At 54.6% G+C, this 15,260-nt stretch overlaps 6 protein-coding genes across 6 annotated transcripts; 2 read left to right on the top strand and 4 right to left on the bottom strand.

The window, feature by feature from the left end:
• Positions 1-1,315: 1,315 nt before the first annotated feature.
• Positions 1,316-2,347, top strand: CTRU02_204048 (UPF0659 protein-like protein 1; the record flags this gene model as incomplete). Its single annotated transcript, XM_036731876.1, has 3 exons — positions 1,316-1,571; positions 1,733-1,761; positions 1,850-2,347. The coding sequence occupies 3 exons, from the start codon at positions 1,316-1,318 to the stop codon at positions 2,345-2,347; spliced, it is 783 nt and encodes a 260-aa protein (XP_036576436.1).
• A 104-nt stretch (positions 2,348-2,451) lies between these two features.
• CTRU02_204047 (isopenicillin n synthase and related dioxygenase) lies at positions 2,452-3,674 on the bottom strand (the record flags this gene model as incomplete). The annotated part of the gene is made up of 2 exons (XM_036731875.1): positions 2,452-2,482; positions 2,560-3,674. 2 exons carry the CDS (start codon positions 3,672-3,674, stop codon positions 2,452-2,454), a joined length of 1,146 nt encoding a protein of 381 aa, XP_036576435.1.
• A 2,487-nt stretch (positions 3,675-6,161) lies between these two features.
• Positions 6,162-7,605, bottom strand: CTRU02_204046 (nonspecific lipid-transfer protein; the record flags this gene model as incomplete). Its single annotated transcript, XM_036731874.1, has 2 exons — positions 6,162-7,044; positions 7,103-7,605. The coding sequence occupies 2 exons, from the start codon at positions 7,603-7,605 to the stop codon at positions 6,162-6,164; spliced, it is 1,386 nt and encodes a 461-aa protein (XP_036576434.1).
• Positions 7,606-8,426: 821 nt separating this feature from the next.
• On the bottom strand, positions 8,427-9,695 carry CTRU02_204045 (kynurenine 3-monooxygenase; the record flags this gene model as incomplete). The annotated part of the gene is made up of 1 exon (XM_036731873.1): positions 8,427-9,695. The coding sequence occupies one exon, from the start codon at positions 9,693-9,695 to the stop codon at positions 8,427-8,429; it is 1,269 nt and encodes a 422-aa protein (XP_036576433.1).
• Positions 9,696-11,104: 1,409 nt separating this feature from the next.
• On the top strand, positions 11,105-11,821 carry CTRU02_204044 (nad-dependent epimerase dehydratase; the record flags this gene model as incomplete). The annotated part of the gene is made up of 1 exon (XM_036731872.1): positions 11,105-11,821. The coding sequence occupies one exon, from the start codon at positions 11,105-11,107 to the stop codon at positions 11,819-11,821; it is 717 nt and encodes a 238-aa protein (XP_036576432.1).
• Positions 11,822-12,486: 665 nt separating this feature from the next.
• On the bottom strand, positions 12,487-15,056 carry CTRU02_204043 (zn2cys6 transcription factor; the record flags this gene model as incomplete). The annotated part of the gene is made up of 2 exons (XM_070204309.1): positions 12,487-14,295; positions 14,349-15,056. 2 exons carry the CDS (start codon positions 15,054-15,056, stop codon positions 12,487-12,489), a joined length of 2,517 nt encoding a protein of 838 aa, XP_070062072.1.
• Positions 15,057-15,260: the final 204 nt, after the last annotated feature.

The raw sequence follows: 15,260 nt of genomic DNA, 5'->3' as shown, positions 1-15,260 counted from the left end.
AGAGTTGGTGCCGGGTGGGGTTCATCGAGGTAGAAGGCGCAGCGGGACTACATCTTCGTATATCCGCAGACAATCAACAATGAGTTAAACTAGGTAGACGGGATCTAGCCATTCTCGAAGATGAGAATCTCCAAATGACGGTATCTCAAGGCGGATAATTAAAACAAGAAAGCATTGCAAATAATGGCAGTTGATCTTGCTGTCACTAGGAATATCCCAAGGCTGAACAGCCCATCCTGCCTGCCACTTTAATACTCCCGCAAGTGTGCGTCTGGATACCAGCACCAATGGATCAATTCGGAGTCACAGCTGCACATTACAGCGTACTACATGTGATGAGAGGATGTGATAAAAAAAAAAGCAGCCCAGAAGATTCTTCGTTGTGACGATAGAAAGGCGTTGTATATGGAAACAGACGTTCCAATAGTAAGACCCAACTTGCTCCAGCCTCATTCTTCCTGTCTGGCGCCACGACAATATACCAGACTATCACGCAACATTTCTTCCCCCTCGCCAAGCTCACAAAGTTGGACAAACCTCGATTATGCCATCTTGGCCTCCTCAGCAAACCCAGGTTCTGACATTGCACGTGGGCGCAGTCAGGGGGTGATGATCAAGAACCCACCAAACTTTGCGAATATGGTACATGCCTGCTTCGTCAAGGCCGATCTGCGCTTCTAGAAAAAACTCAATTGACCTCGTTATCGCCGAAAAATGACAAAACAGTGGGGTTCGGAGGACAAAATAGACTCGGGACGTTTACGTCATTGACGCGCCGGTGACGTGACCCGGGGGGGGGGGGCTCTTCTTTTTGGGTTCAGCCCACCTTGAGGGACAGACACGCCGTAGTATAGTAGTATACGGGGGGGGCAAAGGCATCACGAAAAGCTGGCCCAACTAGGAAGAGAAGGGGGAATAATTTTTGGGGAATTATTATGTGCCCAGCCCTGTCTGCCCACAAATCGCCATTCCTCGAAAAAAAAGAGGGGCTTCATCGGCGCCCTATCCGCCTTATTCGGATGGTTGTTCCCCCCTTGCGGCCGACCGTTCCCCCTCCCTCCCCCGGCGGAGCCGAAATGTCGTTGCGTTTTGTTAGGTAAACTGAACGGGTGGGGGGGAGCTTTGTACAGCTCTGATTTCAAAGCTATGGCATGATTGTCCAAAGTATTTGAATCGGGGCCTCCGCACCGTTGAACGGGATTTAAAGCTTCAAAACATCAACACCAAACTACACTCACACAACATTTCATACTCAATTCACATACACGAATCTGTTTTAAACAAGTCTCACAACATATACACATACACACACATCATGAGCAGACACGTTCTCATCCTCGGCGGCCACGGCAAGGTCTCTCAGAACCTCACCCCGCTTCTGCTCAAGAAGTCATGGACCGTCACCAGCGTCATCCGCGCCCAGGAGCAGGTCCCGACCATTGAGAAGCTCGGCGCCAACCAGTCCGGCAAGCTCAACGTTCTGGTAAGGAGCATCGAGGACGTCAAGGACCAGTCGCAGGCTCAGGCCATCCTCGACGAGGTGAAGCCCGACACCATCATTTGGAGCGCAGGTGAGTCGTCTCTCAAATTCCCAACAAACACACACACACACACACACACACACACACACACACACACACACACACACACACACACACACACACGAGTCATGAAAAGGGTCTCCAATGACGTCCTGAGAGTGGGGAATACTAACATGCTCGTCAACGCACAGGTGCCGGTGGAAAGGGAAACCCAGAGAGGGTACGTCAGACTTGACAGAAGCTTGCTTGCTTGCTTGCTTGCTTGCTTGTAATATGGTTGATCATCATGGCTAACCATCTCCCCGCAGACCTTCCTCGTTGACCGTGACGCCGCAATCCACTTCGTCAGGGCGTCCATCGCGACCCCCTCCATCAAGAAGTTCATCCTCGTGTCCTACCTCGGCTCCCGCAAGAACAAGCCGTCGTGGTGGTCGGAGGAGGAGTGGCAGAACTCGCTCGACGGCAACAAGAAGCTGGCCAACTACTTCAAGGCCAAGGTCGCCGCCGACGAGGTCCTGTGGCAGGAGTCCCGGAAGCGCCAGGACTTCGCCGGCGTCAGCCTGCGCCCCGGCCTGCTGACGGACGAGCCCGCCGGCAAGGTCCAGTTCGGCAAGACCAGCAAGGCCAAGGGCACCTCGAGCCGTCAGAGCGTCGCCGAGATCGCCGCGCTCATCGCCGAGAACGAGAACTTTACGACTTCCTGGGTCGACCACCTCGACGGCGACGAGGATCCCAAGGCGGCGGTTGACAGGGTTGCCAAGGAGAAGGTGGACGTTGCCGAGGGCGAGGACTTTTACAAGGCTTAAGCACGTATGGATGGCAAGCTAAGCTCTGTTTGATAGGGTCATGAACATTATTATATTAATACAGCGAATTATTCTTTTTTCCTCTCATTTTTGACTAGTCAACTTTATGCCATCAGAGCAATGTGCTTCAGTTCTCTGTGAATGCCGTTAGAATCAGGTATGTCTTTTGTTTTCGGGTTTGTTATTAATGGGGGGGGAGGGGGGAAACTCACTCTTGCACTTGCTCTCCGACCTTCATAGGCGCATACTTGACCTCCTCGCCCTCGTCCCTGCCGAGGTTGAACTGCTCCGCCCTGACCTGCTTCGCGCGCTCCGAAAGCTGGGGGATGGGAGCAAGGTCAAAGTCGGACGACAGATGCCAGAAGCACGTCGACGAGATGCGGACGAGCGGGCGGTCGGGGAACTCGGCCTTGCGGCGCTCGATGACGTCCAACGTCTTCTCGTTCACCACGACCTCGTGGTATCCCGCCTTGATGAGTCCGCCGGTGATGTGCTCCATCTGCTTGCCGGCCTGCACCAGCAGGTAGTTGCCCTCAGGGATCTTGACGGCAATCTTCCTTCCCGTGTTACGCGCCCAGATGTGCAGGCCGGGGTACCGCGAGCGACCGTGGATCGTCAGGCAGTTGAGGTCGGTGTGGAAACCCGCGAGGATGGTGTCCTGCTTGCCGTACTTGACGAGATCCGACGCCGTGGGCGCGAGCAGGTGAGGTCCGTACTTGCCGGCCTCAGTGAAGGTGTCGGCGGGTAAATCCAAGCCAACGGCAGCCATCTCTGCCAGGCCAGTAACGGCCTGCTTCATCGATGAACCCCACTTGTTCATGGCGGCGGGCCAGCGCTCGCGGATGTGAGGGGCCTCGGGGACGACGTTGGGGGCGTTCAAGCCGGGGAACCGGGTGTCGTAGGGCGGCTTCTCGGCCATGCTCCAGAAGAAGCGGCATTTCGGGTCGGGCTCGTGGGCTCCAATGTCGAGGGGACGCTCGGAGGGGGCCAGGCGCTCGATGACTTTCAGACAAGGCTCGTCGACGGCGCACTTGGGCTTCTCGGTGTTCTCGAGGGTGACGCCGATCTGGTAGCTCAGCTCAGGGCGCTCGTCCTTTCTGAGTTCCTCCTGAGGCTGAGCGAAGTAGTCCTCCAGGAGGTCGAGGAAGGCGGTGTTGTCGGACTCGGAGACGCGGGAGTCGTGGAGGACGAGAGCGCCGTAGGTGATGAGGGCGTTGGCGGCCTTGACACACTCCTCGCGGACGGCGGGTGAGTCACGCGGCTCTGTGAGGAAGACGTCGAGGTCAACGATGGGTAGATCCATCGGAAGATCCTGTGTAGCGGCCATGGTTTGCGAGTGGATCGCGGGGGATATAGGATCGTTGAGGAGGGAGTTTGGAAGTTTGGGTATTTGTCTAGCGTTGATTCTAGGGAGGGCTGGAGTTTAAACAGTAAAGGGTTTGACCTTTGGTCTTGATGAGATAAAAGGTATTGTTATTATTCACAATAGAACGAAGGGAAAAAAAACAAAAGTGCAACCTCCAGATGAGCGGCAAACATGTCGCATTTTGTCTTTTGTTGCGTGACGCATGTGAGCTGGTCCAGATGAGCCCCTCGTGGTGGGGGTTGTTGTCACTGTCGAATGGCCCGCCGGGGCGCCTGACCGGAAGAGGCAGCTGACAAGGGGGGGGCCGATTCAGAGCCGTTGGAGATGGTACCTGCGCGCCGATGTGGATATTGTACCTGGCCAATGATAGATCGTCGTCGGCGTGCTCCGGGGCTGCTTTCGCGGAGGCTTGGCCGGAGGGTCGAACCAGATTTTTCTCCCGATTTTCTATACCAATTCTGCTATTGGTCAACGGTTTCCAACCGGCTATCTTCAGCCTGCAAAACGGGCATTTACATTACTCCAACTAGGCAACATGATCTGACTCGGGGCAGCGGGGATGCGGGGGGTACTGCTCTAGGGTCTGGCTAGTTCTTGGCTCCTTTGGTTTCCGCCGCACACCAGCGGTCTCCGCCGGTTATCGGAGAAAAGATTCTGTTCTGCAATATCGAGCGTGATTATCGACAACTTCAGCATCACGAGGAAATCCAAAATTTGATGACCATAACCTGTATCATATAGGAAGGTACAATGCAGATGAAGGAATCACCAAGATTCTCTGGCTGCGAGAGCGCAGCCGAGGATGCTCCTATGCAACCTTCACGTAAGCGATGTAGACCTGGTAACCTTGGAAAGAAACGACAAAATCGTTAATGTAGAAACCTGTGTCAAAAGTCAAGCCGATCACACCCGCTGTCATTGTCAGGGAGGAACAGTATCGGTTGGCGGTCCGTTGAAATCAAATCGCGCAATACCCCGTCGTTTTGACTGTATTCATCCTGGAGACAGAGATGACACGGAACGACTGACCTACATCTTTGTGACCTTTTCGTGGTTGGCTGATTTCGAATCTCTTAGCTCATAGTCACTTTGCTACAGGAGCTTTTCAGAAGCTTCTTCAAATCTCTTTGCACCTGGAAACAGTACCCGAGTAGAGTCTCAATTCCTCTGAACAAGGATAAATGTGCATCATTCACACAAGCGGTCAAACCTTCCTTGACCATCTATGTATCGACACTTGAGTGGTTCATTTTTGTTGAGTTGCGTAAGACCTACCTTAAACCTACAGTATGTTGGGAGCATTGCGGCACTTCAAACGTATCCCTGGACCCATTCGTATCCGCCAGGGAAATCTTCTTTAGAGCAAGGTACTCGAAAACCATCGCTAGAGCGGCCTAGATCATTTATCAAGCTTTCTCATAGCCTGTGCAGTACCGCAAAAAAAAAAAAAACCCCGTGGCGTAGGTTTAGTCAAGCGTCAAAATACCTCGTGAGGAAACACGTTGGTCCCCTGACATACTTGCATCGAATTACTACTTGGGAAATTTGTAGTCCATCCCTTTATCCTCGCAACGCATCACTTTCCCATTCCAGCATCTCCTTTCTCAAAAGCGGTTTACACAAATCATCTGTACAGGCTACAAAAGGGGAAGTACCGTCAAAGAAAAAGTCAAACCTATAACATTTTTTCATACAGAGTCGTGTAATTGGACATCATACGAGGCAACGGGCGCATTGGTCAAGTATACTCCCTACCTATCGATGGTGATTACCCCACTGCTGTTCAGACCGAGTTCGATAGTCTTTAGCAAACCTCGGTTGAAGCCTTTGCCACGGGATTTGAAACGCTTGTTGCAAATACGAGGTAAGAATACGAAGCTGACAATATCCGTGTTATCCGTTGCGGTTTAGACTCGTAACATCGCCGGGGATGCCACAGATATGTCGGTTCCGTATTTCTCATCTCACTTTATAGTAGTAAGCCGGGCCGCGAGCGAACTTTCTTTCCGAGAGTCGTCATGTCGGCATAAAGCCTCTGTAAATCCGGTCTAGTTTCCAATGACCCTGCTGTCCACTCCGAGAAAAAAGGCAAAAGTATTACTACTGCACTCGTCGAGAGTGGTATCCGACATGCATAAGAGATGGTGGCTGACATCTTCATCTTGTTTTTCAAGACAGGTTTCAATGTTAATATGGGACTGGGATTCAAGGAGTCCGATGAGGTCATCCACTTCAGTGCGATCCAAAGGAAAGGGAGAAGGGCGAGTTCACCCTTTACCATCTTACATACGAGGCGAACAATAATGGATGGCCGATCTGGTTTACGGAATCAGTGTGACTTCCAAACGAGAACCAAAGGCAAATATCTCAAATTGTGTTCAGAAATGACATGAACACCCAAGACACAGGGTAAACGAGTAATGGACACTTCAATTATTACATACACCCCTAGAACCGAGCCTCAACCTTCTCCTCCGTATCCTGCAGCGCCCAGTCGCTCCTCTTCGTTCGGCTCCTCACACTCGCCGCCTGCTCCGCCGTGAACCCCTTGGCCACCACGGCCGGGTTGTACCCGAGCTTGTTGATCTTGCCGATCGTCTCCGAATCGATCTTGGGCGCCTCCTTGCCGTCCGGCCGGCGGTACACTGTAACGACAACAGCGCCGCCGAGGCCCAGGTTATGTTGCAGAGCCGCCTTGGTGCCGGGGACGGCACGGTTGTTGGCCCAACCGCGCAGGTGCCATACCAGCTCGGCGCACTGCGCGATACCAGTGGCGCCGAGCGGGTGTCCCTTGGAGATGAGCCCTCCAGAGGGGTTCACCACGTACTTTCCGCCGTACGTGATGTCCCCGCGGCGGACCAGCTCGTGCGCCTTTCCGTGCTCCGCGAGGCCGAGGGCATCGAGCACAATCATTTCGTTCGCAGAGAAGCAATCGTGCAGCTCCACGACCTGGACATCCTTGGGTGTGAGACCCGCCTCGTCCATGGCAATCTTAACGGCGTGCTGCGTCATCTCGAAGCCCATCAAGTCGATAGCGGAACGCGAGAACAACGACGGCGCGTCGGTGGCGAGGCACTGGCCGGCTACGAGGATGGCCCGGTCCTTTAGGTGCGGCCGCTCGTCGAGGAAAGCCTGGGATACGAGCACGGCGGCGGCACCGCCGTCGGAGGTCGGGCAGCACTGCAGCTTGGTGAGCGGGGCGAAGATCTCGGGGGCCTTCATGATCTGCTCGTGGGTGTAGACATCCTGGAACTGCGAGTAAGGGTTGCGGGTAGAGTGCTCGTGGTTGATGCGACCAATCTCCGCAAAGTCCTCGGCCTTGGCACCGTATCTGGCATTGTTTAGCATTGGTTTTTCCCAAGTCAAGTGAGAAAAGGGCAAATACATACTTCTCAATGTACTCCCGCCCGGCGTTTCCAAACATCTGCGCCGCACCGGGAGCATTCGTGATCCCCCTTGTCTCAGCCATCATCTTGATCGAAGTGCCGGTGGGGTTCTCGCGGTCGTTGAAGAAGCTCTGCAGCGACCCGGGCATCATCTTCTCGAAGCCAACAACGAGCACGCAGTCGGCGGCGCCAGACGAGATGAAGTTGCGGCCCATGGCAAGACCAGTAGACCCCGTGGAGCAGTTGTTGTTAACGTTGTAGATGGGAATGGAAGTCATGCCGAACTGGTAAAAGACGCGCTGGCCGCATGTGCTGTCTCCGTAGCAGTAGCAGGCGATGCCCTGGTCGACATCATCGTAGTTGATTTGGGCGTCCAGCATAGCCTTGACACCGGCTTCGAAGCCCAACTCCGTATAGTCGACCTTGCCGCGTGGCTTGATGAACTTGGTCATACCCACGCCGAGCACGTAGCAAGGCGCCTTTTCACGCTTCTGTCTGGGCGCCATCTTTGCACCGTCTTTTCTTTTTTTTTTTTTTGGCTTATTTTTTGTCGGGAACTGTGAGTTGGATGTCGAGCATATATGTATGTCTCAATCGCAAACTTGGCTCTTGGCGACGTGGATGATGAAAAGATGGAACAGTACTAAACGAGGGGGCTACCCTGGATGTTTATATTTCAACGGCCAGAATGGAACTACCGTCCGTAGCATGTGCTTCAGGCCTAAACAACAAAACAAACCAGTGTGAAGTTGCACGTTTTCGCCCCCCCCCCCCCCCCCCCCCCCCTCATCCTCAACCATTTGGTGCCCCGGGAAGAGCTTCTCCAGATTTCCCCCCCTCAAACGGCCCCCCAATTCCGCGCTTCCGCAGCACCAAAAACCCACCTAGGAACAGCACTAGCACCGCTGGGAGCAGCATTCTATGCGGGGAAAACAGCGTGTCACAGAGCAGCTTGCCGAGGCCCCGGACGCCAAAACGTCGAGCTTGACGCAGCTCCAGCTCGGGGTCCGGCCAATCACGTAGCTTGCCGAGGTAAATCGGTCCCATTACAGGGGATGGCTCATTTCGGTAACCTTTTCGTCGGCGCTGGGGGCAAAAAGATACTACTTACTATACACATACGTACAAGACTTGGGCATGAGATATGATATTCATCACTGTTGGAAACGATTCCACGTGAGAAGACTGACTCGAGTTTAGTGATTCAGTTTACATGTTTTCTTCTACTTGTTATTTTCATCTACAACAGATCTATCGAGTTTAGTTATCAAGAGGCTCTTCAACTGCAGGCTGACAGTATTTACCCTAGCCAAGTCAGAAGCTTAATTCACTGCTGCAACCGTTCCTGAATCCAGTCCTCGACCTTCTTCTCAATCTCAGGCACATATAACCACTTCATCTGGCCCTCGCCTTCGTCAACCCAGAGCTCTTCCTTGGGCAACTTGGCCATCTCGTGGCTCGGCATCCTCTTGTTGTTCAGCTTCTTCGTAAGCACAACCAGGTCCCGCAACCTCTCCTTGCGGATCCCCTGCCAGAATCCGACGCCATCCTCCCATCCAATCTTCCCCTCGCTCTCCCTCGTCCGCTTCACGATGAGCGCGAGACTCGCCGCGTCTTCCAACGCCATCGACGCCCCCTGGCCCGTCGTCGGCGGAATCGCATGCGCCGCGTCTCCCAGCACCAACACCCGGCCCTTGGGAGACGCCCACCGCTCCAGCGCAGGCAGCATGTAGAACGGCCACACGTTCATCGTCTCATCCTCGATGTTCTCGAGCGCGGACCTCACAATGTCAGGCCACTCGCTCTCGTTGCGCCTCAGCCTCGCCTTCAGGCTTTCCTTGTCGGCGAGCAACGCGTCCCGCCGCCCGGCCTGCGCCTCGTCGAACGGAACCTGCGTGCCCGCCAGCATCTCGCTGCCGTCGGGCTTCTGCGGCGCCAGCACGAACACGCCGTTGGTGCTCGCCACGCTGACCGGGAACCGGTAGTCCTTGTCCTCCGGTACCCGCAGCCCCGCCGTCGGCGCAGCGAACGTCAGCGCCGCCAGCCCGACGAAGCCTAGCTTCACCTCCGGCGCGACATACGACGTCCTGACTTTTGAGTGGATTCCGTCGGCACCAACGAGCAAGGTCGCCCGCCTCGTCTCGCCTCCTTCAAACTCAATCTCGACGCCGTCCTCCGTCTCGTCCACGACACGGGTGAATTTCATGCCGTGCTCTATCCTGACGCCTTTCTCGCGGCAAGCCTTCGTGAGGAGGTCAATGAGCTCCTGCCGGAAGATTCTGACCGCTTCGTACCCGAACTCCTTGGTGCCGCCCATCGGGTACCTGTCGACGGTGTTCTCGTCGCTGTCCTTGTAGTAGACGTAGTCAAAGGGATACGCATGCTCCAGCAGGGGCGTGTACAGTTGCAGAGAATCCAGGATGCGTAGCGCGTTGGGGCAGAGCATCATTCCGCCGCCGGCGTGGTGGGGTTGGGGCGTCTCCGAGCGCATCTCATAGATTGTCGCGGGGATGGAATGGGAGTTTAGGGTGAGGGCGAGGGCCATGCCTGCGATGCCGCCGCCGATGATGGCGACGTCGTCTTGTGAAGTAGACATGGTGATGCAAGCTGGGTATATGTGAGTGAGATGGGAGTGAAGGTGAGTTAGAAGGTGTGAGTGTAAGTCAATCGGGAGATATCAGTAATTGAATTGGCAAGTGAGAGCGTAAGTGAAATATGAGGTGTAATAATGCCCGATGAGTCTGATACTTCTTCAATGCCAAATATCCATCACTCAGATCAAGGACATCACCACCACCTTTATACCCATCCAACTTCCCTCATCCGCCCTCGTTGCCAATTCCTCCACCGCCTCCATGATTCGGAATCTCGAGAAATCACGACCAATTATTCAAAAGGATTCCACGTATTCTTCGCCCGGAAGGGGGCTTACTTCATTGACTACAGCCCATTCATCCCATCCCCCCGAACCGAGCAATCACACACGCAGCGGCCGTCTGACGGTATCCACCTCTCGGCCGATAAATAGTACGAATCACCAAAATAAGTCTAGTCTCCGATCATCTCTCTACCACCCGGCCGAGTCCCCCCCGGGCGCCGGTCCCCAACCACCACATAGTCCCGCAACCAAAATCATTATTCAATCCCCTCCGATGACCATAACGTTTGTAAGCACAAGCCCGAAGGATGCACCACACCAACACGCACATGCCTCTGCAATACCTGTATCTCCGAACCTCAGTGTGTTCCATCTTCACGCGCTAGTATAACCATACAGCCCTCCTTCGGCCCTCCGAGAATCCCGGTGATACGCGCCCCGGTTGGGCCCGCGGGGGTAGGATGAACATTTCCATTACCGTTAAGACGCAAGCTCCTATCGCATTCTCAGCGACACGAGCTCTCTGGTGATACGCATCCTTAAGATTCGTATACCTGCAGTGACTATCCTCCTGATCAGAATGTATCTTCATGTACGTCTTCAAGTACCGAGATATCCAACGAACAACCCCATTTCAAAACGACAAAGTAACGGAGGAGAAAGAAAAAAAAAAAAAAAAACCTAACAAGTGGCACTGTGCAAAGACTCGCCCATCCCATCATCAACCGGGCGGAGTTTTTCTCCGGCAAAGGTGGTGGGTGGTGTGGTGCCGTGTGGTGTACCTCACACATTGGTAAGCTGACAGGCGTTTACGTGTGCATCCATCCGGATAAAGGTCTCTCTCGGCCGATACACGCCGGAACCAAGGCGGCATCACACACACTCTTCAGCCGTCGTCTCGGCCGATATAGTACAACACACAGGAAACGGCGTATTACCAGCGCCAACCAGTCTTACGATCAAAAACATCTATAAAGAGAGCGTAGTCGAGCCGTCGTTATCATGGCTAGAATTAATCTACATCCTCATATTCAGTTCTCTATTGCAAAACTACCCAACGTCACCGTCTCCCTTTGAACTGCACCATCTCCAAAGCCACAACCCCCAAACCTCACAAAGGAGCAAAAATGCACATCTTCATAATCGGCGCAACAGGCCGCAACGGCGCTCTCATCCTCGCAGAGTGCCTATCCCGAGAGCACACCGTAACGGCCCTCGTCCGCGACCCGTCCTCGGTCGTCCCCCAGCAGCAGCAGCAGCACCCGAACCTCACCCTCGTCCGCGGCACCCCTCTCTCGCCGGCCGACGTCCGCAAAGCAATGTCCACACCCCCCGGAGCCCCCCCGGACGCCGTCATCGTGGCCCTCAACATCCGCCGCCAGTCCGAATCTCCCTTTGCGGCGATCCACCCGGACACGCCCCCGACCCTCACCCACGACGCCGTGAGCAACGTCCTACAAGTGCTAAAGGAAGACCACCACCACCACTCCCCGGGGCCCCGCAAGGTCGTCATCAACAGCATGCAGGGCTCCGGTGTAAGCAACGCCAGCCTTAACCTCCCTTTCCGCGTGCTGTTCCAGCACACCAGTATGAAATACACCGTCAGCGACCACGACGCCGTCGACGCCCTCGTCAGGGGGAAAGAAGGGGAAGGCGTCAACTGGGTGCTGGTGAGACCGCCTATGCTTACAGAAGGGGAGTCGTTGCCGGTCAAGGTGTACGATGACGATGGCAAGGGGGTGCGCTGGTTGCCGAGGATCACGAGAAAAAGCGTCGCAACATTCATGGTAGACGCCGCTGAGAAGCCGGACTGGGATCGCAGGGCGCCTGTCATCACCAACTAGTTAAAAACCCTGTGGCCACGAGGACACAAGATTAGACGAAGGGGCCGGAAGGCACGGATATATAAACGTCAGGTCAGAAAACGGGGCTGGTAGAGCCTTGTATAATGTAATGCATGCTGGGAAACGCCAAACCATGCCCTCCTTTTTCGCATCCTCCCCGTTGCTTGTTGGTATCGTCGATGAAATATATTTACAAGTTTCTTTCGTATGCTTTTCTTTCCAAACACTCCGTGGCGTTTCGTATTCGCATCCCCTTTGCCAGGATAGCCTTGGCCGCCATTCCCCAGCATTCCCTTTCCTCTCTGTACGATGGAGGTGTAGAAATACACCTGCTAAATTATGTTCGCCATTGTTCACCATCCGCAGAATGCGATTGGCTCCCTTTGACTTGTAAATAAGTTGCGACAGCGTGATGCACAATGTCGCTGTAGTAGTCCTCGTAAAGGGCTGTCGTCTCCGTCATTGTCATGCCGCAGCTGCGGCACCGTTTGTATCGTCGGGTATTAATCCCACTCAAACACCTAAACACACCATGACTCCATGGTGCCGGTGCCTGTTGGGGTGATCCGACTCTCCAGATCGAATCCTGTCTCCTCGACCCCGCATGTTGTTAGGAAGGTCCCGGTATCATTGGGTTCCAATAATCCAAATCCCAATCAGCATAATCATCCAGAGTCTGCCGACCACGAATCAGCCCAGTCCCAGCCTTCCCACAGAGACCAGCCGCTATAGTCACTTACCGCAGCCGTCGACGCATTCGCATGGAACATGAATGGTGTTCTCGTCTGCATGTAAGGGTCCATCGGATCGGCTGGGTTCGTGACTGGCAGGGACATCTTCTCGGGGTTCGTGTTCGTGGCAGCTTTGCAGGCGTCCAAGACGTTCTGGAGACTGCGTCGGATTTCCTGGAATTTCTGTTCCTGGCTGCCCGACTGCACTGATGCCAGCACAACTGAAAGGGCGACAATATCCTTCACGTCGTTGCCGCCGACGTTGCGGACAAGCAAGTTGAGAGTCTTCTCGACCGTCTTGATCAATCGTGACGGCGACCAAAGCGCAAACGTTTCGGTGCTGAACGCCACGCCATCGTCCATGGGATCCGGGGACATGGCCACAGTCGACGAGATGCCGAGCGTGTTGCCATTAGCATGCGACTCGATCGCTGCCTTTATATAAAAGCACACGCTGAAAGCCGCCTGCAGAATGTCCTTCTTGAGAACCATGTGGTACATGTCGCTGATGTCTTGGAAGTGGGTGAGGAGTGGATCGAGCTCGTCTAGGTATCGCATTATGACCATGGATGATCGTAAATACGCCCTTGAGATCTGGGGCGGAGCATCCGGCAAGCCCAAAGCGAACGGACGGTAAAGGGCCAAAAGAGGCCGCCGAACGTGCATGTCGAGTATGACACGTGACCTCCACTGCTTGCTCTTCTCGATCTCATTCAGAATGCCGTGCCGCGGGAACAAGTAGTTGATATCCTCCAAGAATCGGTCGAGCTTCGTCCCAACCTCGAGAACCTCGCTGTAGTCGCGGATCGAATCGATGCGATTAATCAGGTTTGCAACCTGCATCCGAACGCCGAGGGTCATGGCGGCGTACACCTGCATTTGGTTATCGGTAAGCTGGTCGAGGGGCTTGCTTGGTGGCAGCTCCTTCATGTCGAAAAAGAGGTCTTTGTCGTCGAGGTTTCGCGGTGGTTTGCAGGTAAAGTCCCCTTCGCGGACGAGGCAAGAAAGGTTGCATGCCAGCGAGAGGTGCAGATCCATGTCGAGAATCGTAAACCATAGCCTCCTTCTCAGTTCGCCAAAGAACACTGGTACCCGAGGCTCAAACTCGGAAGGATCTCGATGCAGCCCCATGGTCATCGCCATGCGCACGATGTATCCCAGTTGCGCCCACGAGTCCTGCGGCCTTGGAGTGGTCATTCTCTGTGCGTGAACGAGCAGAATCTCTGTCTGCAATGTAGTCAAGTCAACCAGCTGTTTGCCCTTCAACCCGTCCAGCCACGACCTTACTAGCGCGCAGGCCGTGGGAATATGAACGCCTTCGACGCGCTCGTGACCAAGCCCCTTGGACTTCGTCTCGAATCTTGAGCCGATAGAGAGAACAGCCAAAAGCTGCGGGAGAAATGCGTCGCCAGACAGTTTGCCCTCCCAGAACAGCTCGTGCTGCTCCTTAAAGGTCGGTAAGTGAATCATTCGGTAGATGGTTTCGGAGGTGTCGATGTAAGAGGCTAGAAGCCTATCACAGACGGACTTCTGGGGAAGAATGTCTTGCATGCGCTTTTGAACTGGGATGACCGAGTCGGCAAAGACGGAGATTGGCGACAACGACTTTCGGTATTCTTCCTGTATTCTCTTGTGAAGCACATGCAAACCGTACATGATCTCTCGGATACCCTCGACCTTGGACTGGTTTGCCATGAAGTCCTTGGCTTCGTCGAACTGGAATGGATGGGTTAGGGGAACGATCTAGGGGAGATTGGGTTAGGGGTGGTAGTTACCAGGTTGAGCAAGACACGTACGCTATTCTGGCCGAAAAAGCGCGTTCTCAAAGCGCCCCTCTTGACAGTCAGCCCTCGTATTGTCCCTGGCGACAGTGGTAAACGCTGGCCAGCTCCGCTGAATTCGGTGCCTGCCGGGCTCTTGATCATAAACTGTCTCTCCAAGCGGTCCAGTCGCGATGTAAGCTCCTCGAGAGCAGAATGACCGGCCGAATCTCCGTTACGTAAAGGAACAAACGAGGCTGGCTCGGTGGGGTGCGATCCGGAGGTGGTGTTTGCGGGAACACAGTTCCGCTTTGGCGGGCGTTGGACATCGCCGAGCTCCCCGTCCGAACCGTCGGAAAGCATGGAAGAGTCGTGTTCTGCGGCATACTTGCAGTTACGGTGCGACTTTTGGCACTGAGAACAAGGTAGGTTTCGATCACATCGGAGCTTGCGCTTGCGACACTCGGTACACGACTTAACGGGCCGCGGCCTTTTTACACTGCGTGAAGCCGACTGTGTCGCCGAAGAAGTTGCCGACAGTCCACCCGCCGGTAAAGAGCCCAGTCCAGACAACGGAACAGCTGAGCCAAGAGACTGGTGAACGGGCTGAGAAGGCGAGGTCTCGTAAGGAGCGGCGGAGGGTATCGAGCCCATTGGCGCAACTGAGGTGTGATTTGTGTTAGGGTGCAGCGTGGTAGTAACCGCGCCCAGTTCCGGGGCAGAGGTGGTGGTCGCGGCGGCCATTTGAGCCGTGAGTTATAGGGAAAGAAAAAAAAAAATTCCAGAAAAATCTCCGTTCGGCACCGGCGTGGTGTGCTTGCAGTAGTGGGAAGCGGGAAGGGATGTTGGTTAAGGCGAAGCGAGAATTACAGTACAGCGCAGCGCAGCACGCACAACAGCACACCACAGCTATGCGGCGGCGGCGGCAGTGGCTGGCTTCGATATTTG

This window comes from Colletotrichum truncatum, assembly GCF_014235925.2.
Source record: "Colletotrichum truncatum strain CMES1059 chromosome Unknown Contig_0002, whole genome shotgun sequence".
NCBI classification, from domain to species: Eukaryota; Fungi; Ascomycota; class Sordariomycetes; order Glomerellales; family Glomerellaceae; genus Colletotrichum; species Colletotrichum truncatum.
The sequence above is the reverse complement of the archived record's forward strand: the minus strand, read 5'-3'. Positions and strand labels throughout refer to the sequence as shown.